Raw genomic sequence first — 19,196 nt, 5'->3', positions numbered from 1 at the left:
TTCAAAGCAATGTCTCTCCAAAGGATACATTCACACCAGAAACAAAATCATGTTTACCGTGGTCTTCTATCCAAGTGAGTTCCAAACCTTTCCAGTGTATGCTCACCTTCATCAAGGGATAATCCCAGATTACAGGGATAAAGAAATAAGTGATAAAGTTACTGAGATGCTTGTAAGAAAACGGCCAACAATCATTACTTTAAAATGTGTTTACTTAAGTGAAAATGTTCATAACATTTTACAATAAAACAATTTTCTTTAAAAACTTTACAGGGATTTAAAATGTGTTCATTACAAAATGTCAAATGTACAACTTTTTGGGAAGGCAGTGGACACCGCAGATTACAAAGAAGTATTCACACCTACTGTAACTGGTTATCGTTCCTAAACAGTTACATATTGATTGGGAAGTATTATGAAAAATGAATTAGCAAACAAGTACTTTGATTTAAAAGAAATACAGTGCCTTCAGAAAGTATTCACACCTCTCGACTTTTTCCACATTTTGTTGTGTTACAGCCTGAATTTAAAAAGGAAAACATGTCTTTGTCACTGGCCTACACACAACACTCCATAATGTCAAAGTTTTAGACATTTTTACAAATTAATAAAAAATGAAAAGCTGAAATGTCTTGGGTCAATAAGTATTCAAGCCCTTTGTTATGGCAAGCCTAAGGTCCCTCATTCGAGCAGTGAATTTCAAATACAGATTCGACATCAGACCTGGGAGGTTTTCCAATGCCTCGCAAAGGGCACTTATTGGTAGATAGGTAAACAAAAAAACTAAAAAATTGCCAACTGTTGCACTAACAAGGTGTGGAAAGCGCTTATAGACTTATAGACCCCAGAAAGACTCACAGCTATAATCACTGCCAAATGTGCTTCTACAAAGTCTTGACTCAGGGGTGTGAATACTTATGTAAATGAGATATTTCTGTATTTTATTTCAATACGTTTGCAACATTTTCTAAAAACATGTTATCACTTTGTCATTTATGGGGTATTGTGTGTAGATGGGTGAGAGAAAATGTTTTGTTTTTGTCCATTTTGAATTCAGGCTGCAACACAACAAAATGTGGAATAAGTCAAGGGGTATGAATTCTTTCTGAAGGCACTGTAAGTGTTTAACACAGAGGCCACATGATTACTACTGCAGTTTTCAGTTGGCAAGCCTCAGTGGTTCAAACCATCTCTGCCCCTCTGATACAGAACTATAGAGACAATATCCATCATCCTGTGAAAATGTATCCAGTCCCGTGTTGATCGTCCTTAACTATTGTGAAATGACACGGTAGGTGAGCATTACAGTGTGGCAGAAACTGTACAAAAACCTACCAGAGGACTTGGTGAAGCCATTGCCATCATACTGGGAATTTGCAAGCGACGAAAAGGATGATCGATCAACAAGGGCATGATCGTTTAGCGAGGCAAATTTTTTTACAACACATTCAATGGTTTGGGACACGCACGGTACTAAAAATGATTACTTTCCATCTTCAAGTTGACGGCCATGCCATAAATTGACATTGTTCCGACAGTGCTGATTCAAACAGATTTGGAAGCAACATGACTCCACGAATTGACATCTTTCAATTCACCATCCACTGGCAAAGAGTGTGGCTAAACCCAGGGGAAGTTTTTGATTGGCTGAGATGTGACCATTCAGGTTTATCAGCATTCAGAAGTGCTCCATCACAAGACGTACCGGTCAGTCTTCATGACCTCATAGTCTTACAAGGAATCAAACTGACTTAAAGCAGTGGAGTTTAGAACCTAACATCTGTAAACATTACAGATATAGGGTGAAAGAACTAAATGACAAGCAGTGAAATGAAGAAAACATTTTGGCATACATACAGTACATACTGTGCTTCTTAAGTATATCTGACTTTCGAGGGGCTTGGAGAGTGAGATACCTAAGTTACTTAGTGTAGACTAAAAGGCATCAAGCAAATGTCCAGTTAGCCTCCCTAGCATGTGCTCAACTAGAACATATTGTAGCCAACACCTTAACCGTTACGCCAAAAGCTCTGAACATCTTGACAAGGTCGCTAGGTGTTGGGTTAATGACGCTACATTACCCCCTTCCTTCGAGAGAGTGCCCCCCCTCATACTTTCTCTATACCAAGTCCCTCAGGTGTACACGCCTCTCCGATGACCTCACGGACACCATCCCACTTCTGACACCAATGTAGCGAATTCAGGGGGTAGCTCCGACCGGGACTCAAAGCCGGGTCCAGCGACCTTCAAGCCAACACCTTAACCATTACACCAAGAGGTCCAAACCTCTTGACAAGGTCACTAGCATTTTAATATAAACCCCATTCCCGTTTGCTGTCAAAACCCAAAAGAAAACTTTATTGCCAAAATGTTTGTCCGGGATTCAAACTAACACAAATAACTGGCATTGCACTGCACTCGACTTTTAAGAACATGTGGTTTCGTGATCCAATGGCAATTTACCTGAAGTTAAACGTCAGAATCAGTAGAAAGTGCAGTGCTGCATTGGTTTGAATCCTGGCCTAAATCTGTGAGAGAATTAGATAAGGCTTCATTGTGAGTGGTTGAACAAGGCAGTGTAGAAAAGACTCCTGCTTTTTTGGAGATGTAATCTGTCCCATAAAGTACTTACAGTACATTCATAAACATTCCACAAAACCTACACAAGTTATCGTTTTTACTGATCCAATTAGTTATGTGGAATGTCACATATTACAAATCACATATTGTTCTACATAATATACTCTGAGGCTTCAGAGTAATGTTTATGCGGTGCTTATGAATGCCTCATGACTCCTTAACATGGACATGTAAATCCATACCTTTTCTTTGCCAAGACAACAATGTGTGTGAGAAAGATATCGACTACAATAACTTCAGGCTTTTGACTTTTGGCTGCTCATCATTAAATTATTCCCGTTCCGTCCCTCCACTCCACTCTCAGAAAAAAGGCTAAATAAAACAGTTACACCTAAAGGCTATTGCAGAAATGATATCTAAAGCACATTCAATATCTGGGAACATGAAGGCTTGAGGTTTTCATGAACGTGGTTTCGGGTGCACTTAACAAAATGTGAGTTAAGAGTGCAAGGCCACCAATGATATATATATATATATATATCATCCAAATACATCCTATTGAAGGAGAGCATTAAGTAGAGCAAAGATCATCAATGTGTGTGATACACAAAATGGGAATGCCAGGCAGTCCTGTCTGATAGGCAAAGAGATCCAGCCTCCTCCTGAAACAGCACAACAGTGTTGACCATAAAATGATCACCCCCCACCACACACACACACATACGCTTTTTAGCAGCACACATTCTCGCACGCGTGCACAAATAAAAACTGACAACAAAAAGAGAGATAGAATTGAAAAGCTATTACCCGAGTACAGAACAACAGCAAATCAAGACAAGGGTGCTCTCAAGGCTCTATAGGCTACTTCCCTGGATGCAATAGCCTCGACCGAACCAGTAGGAGGCAGCGATGGTGTGCGGGTCCAGGAGTTGTAGTTCCTTAGTTAGACCTAATGAGGAGTTGTGGTTATCAACGAGAGGATAAGAAGACCTTGGGCTCTATAGTGATGGACCAGGCCTCAGATCAAGTGGATACCATCCTGACATACTAACCTAATGTGGCTTGGTGGAGGAATCCACCACCTTGGCATGGACACTAGCTTAACATATGTGCAGATATACTAATTGGCCAGTAGCAGTGTACTACATAGAGAACTCGCTGTGTCAGTATAGGACATCCCTGGTGAAGGCAGCCATTTTGGTATGTTAGGTCTCAGGGTTGGTGGCTGTGGTCATGGTCACTTTCTTCGTGTACTGTGTGAAGATGGCGTCAAAGGCCTCGTCCCTGTGGATCATGGCACCAAACACCAACGGCTGAGAGAGAACGGGTAAATAAAGGGGAGAGTGAGGGGATAGAAAGACAGTGACAATAGGAGGGGATATTTTTTGGAAGATTATTTTAAGCGTTGATAAACCTGTCAAAAAGCTGTTATGGTGCTCAATGATTGGGTTCAGTCAACTTTCCTACCAGATTGTAACGAACGTCTACTTCGTCCTCCTCCTCAGACGAGGAGAGGCGAGAAGGATCAGATGACCAATATGCAGCGTGGTAGTTTGACATAATGAAATGTATTTACAAAACAGACGAAGACGAAAAAACTCTTAAACAAACTACAAAACAACAAACGACGTAGACAGACCTGGACTTGAGAACTTACATACTACGAAGAACGCACGAACAGGTACAGACTACAATCAAACGAACGAACGATACAGTCCCGTGTGGTACGAACATACAAACACAGGAAACAACCACCCACAACAAACAATGTGAAACAACCTACCTTAATATGGTTCTCAATCAGAGGAAACGTAAACCACCTGCCTCTAATTGAGAACCATATCAGGTCACCTATTAACCAACATAGAAACACATAACATAGAATGCCCACCCCAACTCACGCCCTGACCGACTAAACACATACAAAACAACAGAAAACAGGTCAGGAACGTGACACAGATCTTGTCTATGGTGATACCATTTACCAGATAGCAGCAGTCACCACTCTACCATAGAGCCTTTTGCTCGATCATAGGTGACCGTTTTAATACTCAACACTGCATCCTGTCCCAAGAGGTAGGCTGGTCCTCATTAAAGTCCCGTAGATCACTTAATTACTTCCTTTTTGTTTATAAAGCTCTACTATACAAGCTTCCAACTTAACTCACTTTGTTGTTAAAGTATATATAAAAAGTAAAGTATAAAAACATGAGATACCAAATCCGTTCACTCAAGGTTCCTTGGGTCTCCACTGGACTAGGTAAATCCGCTTTTAGTTGTAACACTTCACATTTTTGGAACCACTTACAAAATGTATTACATTTGGATTCCCTGGTGCCACTAGGGCACTTTAAAACCCTGATGATAAACGACTTCACCCAGGTGTGCAATTTTGTTGATTGATTTACTTTAACAGCTACAGTAGTTTATGATGGCTGTGATGTTCTAATGTAATGGACTTGTTATTCTTATAGTTTTCTATATTTTCTTTTCTGCCCCCAGAGCACCATTGAAAAGAAGACCCTGGTCTAAATTGGGCTCCCCTGAATAAATAAAAGTTAACACAAAAAATAAACAATCTTCTCAACAACATATTTGACAAAACACTCAGACCTAAATAGAGAGAAAAGAAACATGGCCTAAAATGGACTGTCCATAAGTGTTCCTACCTTCTGGGTGGACGGTGTTGCTATGGAGATTCCCATTCCAGATCCAGGTAATACAGACAAGACTTTGTACTGTGGGACAAACAAAAACACCAGATAAACTCAGACAACCTTAACATTCTACTGCAGAAGTCGATTTTTAGGAGGCTTGGGAGATATACCGTTTATACCGAAATATTGATTGTATGATTTTCAATACTGTAAAAAATCATGTTTATTTTGGGGGGTTTGGGTGTGTGTGTTATGCCACTGCTTATAACTTTAAGAAATCTAAGATGTGTCAAATAAATTATATCCAGCAGAGGACTCCAGCTATGCATCCTCCTGGATCAAGATTCTTCTTGCCTAAATTGTTTGTGCCTCAAAAAAAAACAAAAAAAACATGAATAATTTTTTTAAACACTAGTAAACAAAGTTCACTAACATCCCTGTCCAGTCACGTCTGTCGTTGTGATTCCTAAACTACTGCAAAGTTCCCTTTATAATTTGGAAATAGCACCCCTTGTGTGAACATTCGGTAATACCATATACCTCGGTATGGTACAGAAAATACGAATACCGCCCGACTCAAATTTTTGTTCAACCAATGAATTTAGACATTGGACAGAAGGTGAAGTGAAAATAGAGAAACCCACCTTCTGAATATCAGTGATGTCAATCAGTTTGATGACTTTGTTCTTTTTGGAGGAATTTGACCTGCAGCTTGAGCCTTCAAAGCAAAGGTAACTGGGGAGGGAAACACTTTGTAAGCACAGAGAAGGACACATTACACCTGAACACACCAACCAATACAAAACACACAACAGGGTGCTGCAAGAGCACATGCATACACTAAGTTTACAAAACATTAAGGACACCTGTTCTTTCCATGACAGACTGACCAGGAAGATCCAGGTGAAAGCTATGATCCCTTATTGATGTCCCTTGTTAAATCCACTTCAAATCAGTGGAGATGAAAGGCAGGAGACAAGCTAACCCATAACAGTCTAAGCCCTTCAGACGAGTCCCAAGACGCTTGTGGGGGTTGTAGAACACCATCATGTTCGTGTGAGTCTCATGTTGCCATAGAGGGGTCATAATAGTTTGTAGGCCAAACCCGTTCAGACGCTACAGACGATTTTGTGAGAAGACCGCTCTAGCTCGGTCACCTTTCGCCACCGATGGGAACATGCGACATCGGCGGACACAGTGGATTGAGATGCATCCAATGCATAAAAACACATCTCCAGCTTAAACTGAAGGATTTTAATGGGGATTTTTGTATTATGCTAATTAGATTTCCACGGGGGCCGGACATCAACTCTAGGGGGTTTTAATGAAGCTATTCTGCCATGCTATGCTGTTGTCTTAGGTCTCTCTTCATGTAGTGTTGTGGTGTCTCTTGTCGTGGTGTGTTTTGTCCTATTTTTTTATTTTATTTTTAGGCCGTTATTGTAAATAAATTTGTTCTTAACTGTAAATTTGTTCTTAACTGACTTGCCTAGTTAAATAAAAATAAATACAATAAAAAAATAAGTATTTTTAAGCCTTGAGACACTTGAGACATTGATTGTGTATGTGCGCAATTCAGAGGGTGAATGGGTAAGATAAGATTTTAAGTGCCTTTGAACGGGGTATGGTGTTCCTAATGTTTGGTATACTCAGTATGCATATCTACATGTGACAGCTAGGTATTAACAGTATATGGCTTACTTTTCAGTGACAAAGAGCACACCATTACGGATGTAGTCTGTGGGACTCTTCCTGTCCCTGTTGATCAAGCAGCATCGCCAGCCATTCTCACACACTGCCAACGAAACCAGTCGACACACACATATATATATCAGGTCTGGCACACTGCCAACAAACACAGTCAATACTCATGGTTTCACTGCTTGCACTGCACCAACATAACACAATCGATAAACACTAAATTCATCAACAAAAACTATGGAAATATGGAAAAGGGTGAGGTGGTGATCCAGGCACAAATAGTCAGCTGTCGCTCCTGAGAATTATCATGTAGTGCTCTACCAACCTGCTAGGGGGCGCTCATCCCCGGAAAGATTGAAGACCTCGTGGAAAGCCCCCTTCTTAGTATTGTAGGCCCTGCCAGTCTGTTCCTCTAGACTGATACCACATGGTAAGGCTGTTCCTAGACTGCCATGAGCTACCGTCGGATGGATCTAAAGAGAAACAGAGAGCGGGGATAAGATTGGTAGGATACAAGGAAGGATGGAGGAGAGAGGTCAGCATTTTAGACTAGGAGTGTGGGAAGGGAATTGGCTAGACCTAAGCAGCGTATGTGTATTATAGCAGGCTCTCTCAAACCAGTGGCTTGACTTGGTCATCAGCATCACTCAGAAAACTTCACTGCAGGTGACTCAAAGCGTACACAGTTTTTTGGTTAGCAGTGCATATTGGCTGGGGTACTAGTGGAGAGCATTGGATACATTGCTTATGGGGATGTGAATGATAGGTTTATGGTGTGTCTCATGCAAAGCATGACGCAATGGACTCATGCCCTGTACTGTATATAACAACCTTTCATTCTAAAGAATGAAACATGAAAAATGACTGGACAGGTTTTCTCAAAGCATGCACAGACCAACTGGCAAGTGTCTTCACAGACATTTTCAATCACTCCTTGTCCCAGTCTGTTATCCCAACATGTTTCAAGCTGACCACCATTGTCCATGTTTCCCAAGAGCTCCAAACTAACCTGCGTAAATGACTATTGCCCTGTAGCACTCACATCTGTAATTATAAAGTGCTTTGAAAGGCTGGTCAAGACACACATCAACACCATTATCCCAGACCCCCTCTAATTCGCCTACTTCCCCAACAGATCCACAGATGATGCAATCTCAATTGCACTTCACACTGCCCTCTCCCACCTGGACAAGAGGGGAAATAACTATGTGAGAATGCTGTTCATAGACTACAGCTCAGCGTTCAACACCATAGTCCCCTCTAAGCCAGGGACCCTGGGACTGAACCCCTCCCTCTGCAACTGGATCCTGGACATCCTGACGGACCGGCCCCAGGTGGCAAGGGTAGGCAACAACACCTCCACCACGCAGGCCCTCAACACGGGGGCCCCTCAGGGGTGTGTACTTAGTCCCCTCCTATACTCCCTGTTCACCCATGACTGCGTAGCCACACGACTCCAACACCATCATCAAGTTTGCTAACCCTCAACACGGGGGCCCCTCAGGGGTGTGTACTTAGTCCCCTCCTATACTCCCTGTTCACCCATGACTGCGTAGCCACACATGACTCCAACACCATCATCAAGTTTGCTAACCCTCAACACGGGGGCCCCTCAGAGGTGTGTACTTAGTCCCCTCCTGTACTCCCTGTTCACCTATGACTGTGTGGCCACGCATGACTACAACACCATCATCAAGTTTGCTAACGACACGATGGTGGTAGGTGATGAGTCAACCTACAGGGAGGAGGTCAGAGACTTAGCAGTGTGATGCCAGGGCAACAACTTCTCCCTCAACATTAGTAAAACCAAGGAGCTGATCATGGACTATAGGAGAAAGAGGGGAGAGCAGGCCCCTATCCACATCGATAGGGCTGTTGTGGAGCGGGTCGAGAGCTTCAAGTTCCTTGGCGTCCACATCACTAAGGACTTAACATGTTCCACACACACCTGCACAGTTGTGAAGAGTGCACAGCAGGGCCTTTTCCCCCCTCAGGAGGCAGAAAAGATTTGGCATGGGCCCTAGGCTCCTCAAAAAGTTATACAGCTGCACCATCGAGAGCATCTTGACTGGCTGCTTCCCCGCTTGGTATACCAAATGCACCGCCCTTGACCGCAGAAACACCACCCTCTTTAGCATAGCGCTACAGAGGGTGGTGTGGAGAGAGGGTGATGGGGCCGAGGTCCCTGCAATCCAGGACCTCTAAACAGTATCAGGCTGTGTCAGAGGAAGGCCTGAAAAATTGCCAAAGACTCCAGCCACTGAATCCATAGAATGTTCACTCTGCTACTTCCTAGCAAACAGTACCAGAGCATCGGCTCCAGGACAAACAGGCGCCGAGACAGCTTCTACCCCCAAGCCGTAAGACTGCTAAATAGCCAGACTGCTAAATAGTAAATTAATGGTACCCAAACTATCTGCACTGACTCCATCTTGCACGGACCCTACGCACACTCACTAGACTATACACACACACACACACAACACTAACAGTCCCATTCACAACACACACACACAATTTGAAACTCATAATTTGCTGCTGCTACTCTGTTCTTTATTTTACTCTTATTATTATCTATCCTGATGCCTAGTCACTTTACACTGCCCCTTAATGTCCATATCTACCTCAAATACCTTATTATTATCTATCGTGATGCCTAGTCACTTTACCCTGCGTTCATGATACCTCGTACCTCAGCACATTGACCTGGTGCTCCCTGTATATAGCTCCATTCTTATTTATTTTATTCCTTTATTTATTATTATTTATTTGATTTGACTTTAATTTGTTTTTGCTGACCATTGGCAGGAATTCTCTCTAGAAAACACAAACTGGCCCGAACACACTGATAAGTATTGCTAACTATTAGAACATTATACAAACAACCTTAAATAATTGCATGGGATTTTATGGAAGAGTAGTTACCGGTATGATATTATGATAGACATTACTCTAATGCAATCACACTTTTGCACAAACTACAAATACTATTAACAAATCACTATCTTTCTAAAGAACCAGTGAGCAGTTTTTAGCTTCCAGTTACTTCCTCAACACACATAGCACTACCTTGAATATAGGGTTCCTTCTGATCGCGTCTATCAGAATGGATACAAAATTAACATTCAAAACACCATTATGGTAATCTCTACTTTGGTGCCACATGGAAAATAACACTTTCAACAGCACTGTGGTAGATGCACAGATTTAAAAGACAAGGCACATTTTGATCCTTCACATAGACACTGTTAGCATTGCTCTACTGCTGATATCCAAAGGGGCAAGGGGTCGATTTGGAATGCAGCTTATCTCTAATGACACATACGATGGTGGCGCAAACACAGACACTCTCCAACCAAAGTGCACGCTAAGGAGCCCTACCTTTTCACACCCAGAGAGCTGAGAGAGGAAAAACAACAGAGAACTCAGGTGATCAGACACAAACATAAAGATTCCCACAGTCCCAGCTGCTGTGACCACCAACATTAATAGGGATGAACTGTGACAATGACACACATCAATATGTCATGTGTGTGTACATGTACCTTCAGTGCCTTCGGAAAGTATTCAGACCCCTTGACCTTTTCCACATTTGTTTACGTTACAGGCTTATTCTAAAATCGATTCAATTAATGTTTTTCCTCATCAATCTACACACAATACCCCGTAATGACAAAGTAACAAAAAAGTTTAGAAATGTTTTCTAATATATAAAAATAAAATAAACTGAAACACCTTATGTAAAAATAAGTATTCAGATCCTTTGCTAAGAGACTCAGAAATGAGATCAGGTGCATCCTGTTTCCATTGATCATCCTTGAGAAGTCTAACTGTGGAAAATGTAATTGATTGGACATGATTTGGAAACGCACACACACCTGTCTATATAAGGTCCCACAGTTGACAGTGCATGTCAGAGCAAAAACCAAGTCATGAGGTCCAAGGAATTGTCTGTAGAGCTCCGAGACAGGATTGTGTCGAGGCACCGATCTGGGGAAAGGTACAACAACATTTCTGCAGCATTGAAGGTCACCAAGAACACAGTGGCCTCCATCATTCTTAAATGGACCACCAAGACTCTTCCTAGAGCTGGCCGCCCAGCCAAACTGAGCAATAGGGGGAGAAGGGCCTTGGTCAGGGAGGTGGCCACAAACCCGATGGTGACTGATAGAGCTCCAGAGTTTGAAGAACATTCCAGAGGACAACCATCTCTGCAGCACTCCACCAATCAGGCCTTTATGGTAGAGTGGCCAGACGGAAGCCACTCCTCAGTAAATGGCACATGACAGACTGCTTGGAGTTTGCCAAAATGCACCTAAAGACTCTCAGACCATGAGAAACAAGATTATGTGGTCTGATGAAAGCAAGATTGAACTAAGCATCGAGGGAATGATGAACGGAGCAAAGTACAGAGAGATCCATGATGAAAACCTGCTCCAGAGCGCTCAGGACACAGCCAAGACAAAGCAGGAGTGGCTTCGGGACAAGTCTCTGAATGTCCTTGAGTGGACCAGCCAGAGCCCGGACTTGAACCCGATCGAACATCTCTGCAGAGACCTGAAAATAGCTGTGCAGCGAAGCTCACCATCCAACCTGACAGAGCTTGAGAGGATCTGCAGAGAAGAATAGGAGCAGCTCCCCAAATATAGCTGTGCCAAGCTTGTAGCGTCATACCCAAGAAGACTCGAGACTGTAATCACTGCCAAGGGTGCTTCAACAAAGTACTAAGTAAAGGGTCTGAATACTTATGTACATGTCATATTTTCATTTTCTATAAACCTGGTTTTGCTTTGTCATTATGAGGTATTGTGTATAGATTGATGAGGGGGAAAAACGATTTAATACATTTTAGAATATAAGGCTTTAACGTAACAACATGTGGAAAAAGGGAAGTTAATACTTTCCGAATCCACTGTAGGCACAAAAGACTTGCACATATACAGACACACAAACACATTATATACAATAGTATGTGTAGAGTTTGAGACGTACCCGTCTGGACAATGCCGCGCCCCCGTGCTCCTTCAGCTGGGGGTCAGTGGGCAGGTTGGTCCAGATGATGTGGGGCGTGTCATACTTGTCCCTTAGCTTGGGACAGCTCCTAAACATGAAGTCGATGATGAAGAACTTGATCCCCGCATACAGCCCTGAAGAGGAGACATGCAGAAAGGCATGAGGGAAGATCAAGAGGATCTCTCCATGTCTCTTTCCACATCTGGCATATCTCAAGTCTTTTTCTCATCTCAATGCTTGGGGCTCTCACTGAGTAGGTGTAGCAGGGAGTGACCCCTATGGTACAATTTACATATTGTACTTACCAATCATAAAGCCCATGAGCTTGTAGGGGATGAGACAGGAGCAGATCAAGGCCACCCATAGACCAACGTAAAGCTTCTGAGTAAACTCAGGATGCACCCACATGAACAGGCTGAAATACACATGCGCACACAGATTTATTATATATATATACATACATACATACATACATACACACACACACACACACACACACACACACACACACACACACACACACACACACACACACACACACACACACACACACACACACACACACACACACACACACACACACACACACACACACACACACACACACACACACATATATACACTGTTGAACTCGGAAGTTTACATACACTTAGGTTGGAGTCATTAAAACTCGTTTTTCAACCACTCCACAATTTTCTTGTTAACAAACTATAGTTTTGGCAGGTCGGTTAGGATATCTACTTTGTGCATGACACTTGTAATTTTTTCATTAATTGTTTACAGACCGATTGTTTCACTGTATCACATTTCCAGTGGGTCAGAAGTTTACATACACTAAGTTGACTGTGCCTTTAAACAGCTTGGAAAATTCCAGAAAATGATGTCATGGCTTTAAAAGCTTCTGATAGGCTAATTGACATCATTTGTGTCAATTGGAGGTGTACCTTTGGATGTATTTCAAGGCCTACCTTCAAACACAGTGCCTCTTTGCTTGACATCATGGGAAAAGCTAAATAAATCAGCCAAGACCTCAGGAAAAATAAATTGTAGCTCTCCACAAGTCTGGTTCATCCTTGGGAGCAATTTTCAAACGCCTGAAGGTACCACGTTCATCTGTACAAACAATACTACGCAAGTATAAACACCATGGGACTATGCAGCCGTCATACCATTCAGGAAGGAGACGCGTTCTGTCTCATAGAGATGGACGTACTTTGGTGCGAAAAGTGCAAATCAATCCAGGAACAACAGCAAAGGACCTTGTGAAGATGCTGGAGGAAACAGGTACAAAAGTATCTATATCTACAGTAAAACGAGTCCTATTTCGGCATAACCTGAAAGGCCGCTCAGCAAGGAAGAAGCCACTGCTCCATAACCGCAATAAAAAAGCCAGACTGGTTTGCAACTGCACATGGGGACAAAGATCGTACTTTTTGGGGAAATGTCCTCTGGTCTGATTAAACAAAAATAGAACTGTTTGGCCATAATGCCCATCATTATGTTTGGAGGAAAAAGGGGGAGGCTCACAAGCCGAAGAACACCATCCCAACCGTGAAGCACGGGAGTGGCAGCATCATGTTGTGGGGGTGCTTTGCTGCAGGAGGGACTGGTGCACTTCACAAAATAGATGGCATCATGAGGGAGGAAAATTATGTGGATATATGAAAGCAACATCTCAAGACATCAGTCAGGAAGTTAAAGCTTGGTCGCAAATGGGTCTTCCAAATGGACAATGACCCCAAGCATACTTCCAAAGTTGTGGCAAAATGGCTTGGAGTGGCCATCACAAAGCCCTGACCTCAATCCTACAGACAATTTGTGGGCAGAGCTGAAAAAGCGTGTGAGCGCAAGGAGTCCTAAAAACCTGACTCAGTTACACCAGCTCTGTCAGGAGGAATGGGCCAAAATTCACCCAACTTATTGTGGGAAGCTTGTGGAAGGCTACCCGAAACGTTTGACCCAAGTTAAACAATGTAAAGGCAATGCTACCAAATACTAATTGAGTGTATGTAAACTTCTGACCCACTGGGAATGTGATGAAAGAAATAAAAGCTGAAATATATCCTTCTCTCTACTATTATTCTGACATTTCACATTCTTAAAATAAAGTGGTGATCTTAACTGACCTAAGACAGGGAATGTTTACGAGGATGTATTTGGCTCAGGTGTATGTAAACTTCCGACTTCAACTGTATATATACACACGAAGTGTAAAACACACGCTGGTTAACAAACTTAAACATACCGGTAACAAACACACACTCACTTCTTTATTTTCTCCAAGACATCTGCCATCTTTCCAAAAAGATTCTGTTAAGAACACACACATTTCTGTTGTGAAAATGGCACAACAATTTAAACACCTCACATCGCAGCTCCATGACTATGAATAGATGTCATCAAGCATCTCTAACAATTTCTAACTCAAAAAGGTGAAACAGTTGTTACAGCTCACCTGTGCTTTTTGAGCTACATCAAGAACTAACTGGAACTTCTCTGAAACAGTCAGATCCTCCTTTGGTGGTTCCTAGGAAAAGAAGAGATACATCCAAACTATTCCCCCCGAAAGCAAACAGCATTAAGGTAACGCCCAGTGCCCTAAAATCTGCAAACACTGACGGTGTAGGGGCGTGTGGAAGATGCAAGGGGATTCTTTTTGGACCTTTCCTAGGTAAAGCATGATCCCAAAAGAGGTGACATCATTAAAGTCTTACCACAGGTTCAGAGACCCCGGGCACAATACTCCACTGGATCCTCCAACCTCTGAGAAGAAAGTGGAGAGAGACAAGTTTGACTCAACTCACAAGAGATTGTATATGTTCAAATGGAACAATTTAGAACAGGCAATGCACATTGTAATGAGCTTAGCTACCTGGAAATGAGGTAATTCAAGGACAACCTTAGAATGGCTAGGAAGATAAACATGGGGACGGCCCAACCGTGCCACGCTGCATTCATATAGATCTGTGTAAAATATAAAAAGGGTAGAACAGGTCACACACAATCTATTATTTCCATCTATCCACCTCTATCCACCACCTCTCATACTGAGTATGAAACATCTCGGTACTATGCAACACATATTGCATACCGTTTTGGGGCAGATATAGATTTACATGCAAATATCTCTCTAAAACATAAATAGATGTTGCTATACAGGTGGAGCGATAGAGCTATTGATCTTTATCGCTGGAATGTTGATTTTTAAGCCTCGAGACAATCGAGATGACTTCTGTATGTGTGCCATTCAGAGGGTGAATGGGCAAGAGAAAAGATTTAGGTGCCTTTGAACGGTGTATGGTAGTACGTGCCAGGCACACCGGTTTGTCTCAAGAACAGCAACGCTGCTGGGTTTTCAGGCTCAACAGTGTGTGTGTGTGTGTGTGTGTGTGTGTGTGTGTGTGTGTGTGTGTGTGTGTGTGTGTGTGTGTGTGTGTGTGTGTGTGTGTGTGTGTGTGTGTGTGTGTGTGTGTGTGTGTGTGTGTGTGTGTGTGTGTATACACTCACAATGAAGGCGAAGGCTGACGTATACACTGATTGCCAGCTGGACAAGGCAAAAAGGTTCCTCTTAAAGTTTATGACAGGTTTGGCATCTCGCTCTACAGACATGTAGAAAATATTAAAACATTTTTAAAAAACACTATCAAGACACAAATGTTGATGCATCAATCATGTATACATATTTTATTACAATAAAGATATGTCATTGGAATAGCATTAGACTCAGAATATGATATTCATCAAGATACGGCTGACATTGAGTGTGATCGGTACATCTTGTTCACTAAACTTACTGAGTCTTCTCATGTTTTCAGTCAATCTGAGTACAGGGGACAAGAGAATGGGAGTTTTTTCAATTACAACTCAGCATGACAAAAGCAAGAACAAAATTATGTAAGGAACAAGCACAAACAGTGCTATATAGGTTTTGGTGGAGGAAGAGTAAAACTGATTTCACTGCATTTAGCTATCCTTCATGGGAAAGTATTTTATTTGAACCTTTATTTAACTAGGCAAGTCAGTTAAGAACAAATTCTTATTTTCAATGACGGCCTAGGAACAGCGGGTTAACTGCCTTGTTCAGGGGCAGAACGACAGATTTTTACCTTGACAGCTCGGGGATTCGATCTAGCAACCTTTCGGTTACTAGTCCAACGCTCTAACTACTAGGCTACCTACCTGCCATATGTGTTGCCTGAAATAATCACTTGTCTGCCAAAGCCTTCTTGTCTGCCTCCTATCTCATCTCCCTTTCAGCCTCCAAAACTAACATCAAGTTCATTTCAACTGGCAGGGTGCAGTGAACACTCCTTCCTTCTCTTCCCCTGCCTCTTCTGCTCTCTCACTCTCCGTCCTCTTATGCACTTGGATAAAGTTACAGGACACAGTTTGAGTCAGACTACTCATGACTATACTGGCATTGTTAACACTGAGTGTTCTCTTCTTCTCTTCCTCTCCTCTTACCCCTGTCTATTGTACTTGGATTGAGTTTCATAACATAACACAGAGTACCCATGACTCCACTCTGCGTTAATCAGGAGGACTGATCCAGGGCAACTATAAAAGGTCACTGTTTGGATTGGAGCAGGAAGACCTAAATCAGTTTTAACTAGCATAGAATGACAACAGCCTGCTGCAGTGCACTCAATCTAGCCCCAGGGGTCAGACAATCCTCCCACTTCCACAACAACAGGGTTACAACTTCTACTGTGCTGAAAGCCCTGGGATTGGCTGTGGGTTATAATAACAGGCCAATTTGACATCAGGGTGAAGACATGGGGACCGCTACTTTACTACTTTACGATGGGTGCTGATGAATAGCATGCTGACAGACTCTAGGCCCATTACAAAGCAATCAGTTTTATGACCCTTCTCTAAGCAGCATGTACTCAGGGTCATCCGAGTTGGTTAACCTGATGACTAGTGGCTGGCTGATCGAAATGAAAAGGGGAGAAGCAGAGGGGAGCAACGTCAGAGCAAATGTTGAAATCAGAATCTTAAAAAAGGGATAGTTCAGGCAAAATCCACATATGGGTGAAATTAACCTTACCTTGAGTTGTGTCTAGGGTTGCAAAGGGAAGGTATATTACTGGAAACTTTTGATGTTTACCAGTACACTACCATAATCTTTCAAGGAATTTATGTAATCACAAGACATCTACTGGCACTTTTGGGTATTTCAGATTATCACAGGTGTCTAATTATCTCCGACCCTTATCACATTTAAAACATTTAAAAATATGAAATAATTAAAGTTGCAATATGCAGAAATCTTTTAGCCACTTCCTGTTTGCTAAAATTCAAATAGTTTGCCTAACTTCAGTTTGTGACAAAACAAACAACGCATAGTGTAGAGTCATTTTACCATCTAAACCACTATGAAATCTATTTTCAATAACCCAAAATATTGTATTTTCAGCTGTTAGAAGCTGGTGTACAAAACCGAAAGTAAAAGACGCAAAAATGAAACTTAAGAACGGGAAGCATAGAAATAGCGTACATAAAGCATATCTAACACTACTTAGATTTGCTTTCAAAGAGAATAAAAGATCTATAACTCATATTTCTATGTGAATTTGGTCGGGTCACCCAAAAAGTTATATATTGCAGATTTAAATAAGATGACTTTAAAATAAAAAAAATGCAATGACAAAACTGTAAAACATTATCCTAAATATAAACTTAGTGAACATTTGATTTGAATTATTAAGATCCCCACTAGCCGACGCCAATGGTGACAGCTAGTCTTACTGGGGTCCGACACGTAACAAAAAAGACATTACAGACAAAAGACATTACAATTTACATCCATTAAAAACATTAACATGTAGTGTGTGTGCATCAAATATGAGGGTTTCAGCATGAAATATCCATTATATCATTTTTTTTGTCAATGTTTTGGTGTCAAACTGGTGGCAGTTGTGAAGTCAATAGTTGGAAGAGTTGCAGAGTTAATAGAAAATAATGCCATTGGTGATTAGATATTTTTCATTCAATTAGGCTATTTTCTCCTGTGGTCTATCGACTAGAAACTCATGGACAACAGATCATTTAAAAAAAGAACACAATATGAATAGATTTATTTTATTCAAGCATCATTTACCAAAGTTACGATGGAAAATCTATGGCAATCTGTTAATTACCAAAAATACTGAAGATTCTGGCAGTTTTGATAAATTACCGGTAGCTTTGCAACCCTAGCTGAAGGTCCATAGTGACGCTTTGCTAACATCAGTCCGCTGGTTTAAATTCATGAATTTGGACGATGCCCATTATGCTAGCTGCTGGCTGTGACAGAAGTAAACAATGGATTATTGTGGATTCCGTCACTATGGGCCTTTAGGCAGAACTCAAGGTAAGGGAAATTCCACAAAACTATCCCTACAAATGTTCTCAACGGGGGGAAAAAGTGTGACAGTTCTCACCTCTTAGCGGCTCCTCTGGCTCCACTGTGTTCTCCTCCGGCTGGAAACGGAAGTCCCCGATGTACGCTCCAAACCGGTTGTATAGCCACGCCTGCAGCCATGAGTACATGGTCTCCTTCTGCTTGTCTGCAGGGGCAAAGGAACATATGGGATATTGTTAGATCTTGTTTTATTGAATCAGGTCGGTTATATCTGGGTTGGAACAAAAGCCTGCACACCTTGTTGGTTTCCAGGACTAGTGTTGGTGACCACTACTTATACTGTATACATTTGACCAGTATTCAACTCAATGTTACATGGTCGTAGCAGTATGAAACTATGTGAATACAACACTCTGTATGCTTTTTGTTAGACCTACATTAGCGCCTGTATTTCTTCATTACAGTGTATCCAAACACCTTGTCTTTATTTAGCAGTTTCTCTAATCTCCTTTTCCCTCATACTGTATCGTCACTACAGCACGTCTCTGGAACTAATTAACTAACAGCTCGCTACGAGACACCTCACTAAAATAAGTTGCAGCCTGACATCACACCCAATTAAAATAGACACCTCGGGTTATTCCCCAAGACACCTCACAAGTACCATTCAAATCTGTACTCCATCCTCGCTTAGTTTGGAATGTGGCTGAGCGGACGAGCAATTTGGTGGTTAGTCTCCCAAGGCATACTGGTTGCATCCCACAATGTTAACAACGTTCCAGCATAGGTCTGGGATTTCCCAGACTATGTGGTGGTGGGTGGTTCAACTCAAATTGTATTTGTCACATGCTTCGTAAACAACAGGTGGAGACTAACAGTGAAATGCTTACTTATGGGCC

General features: G+C 41.9%; 1 protein-coding gene across 14 annotated transcripts in view; it reads right to left on the bottom strand.

Moving 5' to 3' along the window:
• Positions 1-19,196, bottom strand: part of LOC139530252 (GRAM domain-containing protein 4-like) — an 85,647-nt gene that overhangs the window by 19,422 nt on the left and 47,029 nt on the right. For 7 of the 14 annotated variants that reach the window (XM_071326487.1, XM_071326484.1, XM_071326485.1 and 4 more), the window contains 15 exons: positions 18,377-18,497; positions 15,746-15,771; positions 15,459-15,550; positions 14,824-14,915; positions 14,666-14,714; positions 14,407-14,478; positions 14,218-14,261; positions 12,257-12,366; positions 11,931-12,085; positions 10,320-10,337; positions 7,264-7,411; positions 6,939-7,032; positions 5,882-5,972; positions 5,250-5,318; positions 195-3,893 (listed from right to left, as the gene is read on the bottom strand). In XM_071326487.1, coding sequence (XP_071182588.1) covers positions 3,786-3,893; positions 5,250-5,318; positions 5,882-5,972; positions 6,939-7,032; positions 7,264-7,411; positions 10,320-10,337; positions 11,931-12,085; positions 12,257-12,366; positions 14,218-14,261; positions 14,407-14,478; positions 14,666-14,714; positions 14,824-14,915; positions 15,459-15,550; positions 15,746-15,771; positions 18,377-18,497 — 1,289 coding nt within the window. In that variant the 3' untranslated portion in view covers positions 195-3,785. Of the gene's footprint in view, positions 1-194; positions 3,894-5,249; positions 5,319-5,881; positions 5,973-6,938; positions 7,033-7,263; positions 7,412-10,319; positions 10,338-11,930; positions 12,086-12,256; positions 12,367-14,217; positions 14,262-14,406; positions 14,479-14,665; positions 14,715-14,823; positions 14,916-15,458; positions 15,551-15,745; positions 15,772-18,376; positions 18,503-19,196 lie in introns of those variants that run through there. The other 7 variants (XR_011665988.1, XR_011665986.1, XR_011665987.1 and 4 more) reach the window with 5 other exon arrangements.

The sequence above is a fragment of the Salvelinus alpinus genome, chromosome 9 (genome assembly GCF_045679555.1).
Source record: "Salvelinus alpinus chromosome 9, SLU_Salpinus.1, whole genome shotgun sequence".
In the NCBI taxonomy this organism is placed as follows: Eukaryota; Metazoa; Chordata; class Actinopteri; order Salmoniformes; family Salmonidae; genus Salvelinus; species Salvelinus alpinus.
Note: the sequence above shows the minus strand (reverse complement) of the source record. Positions and strands in the feature narration are given on the sequence as shown.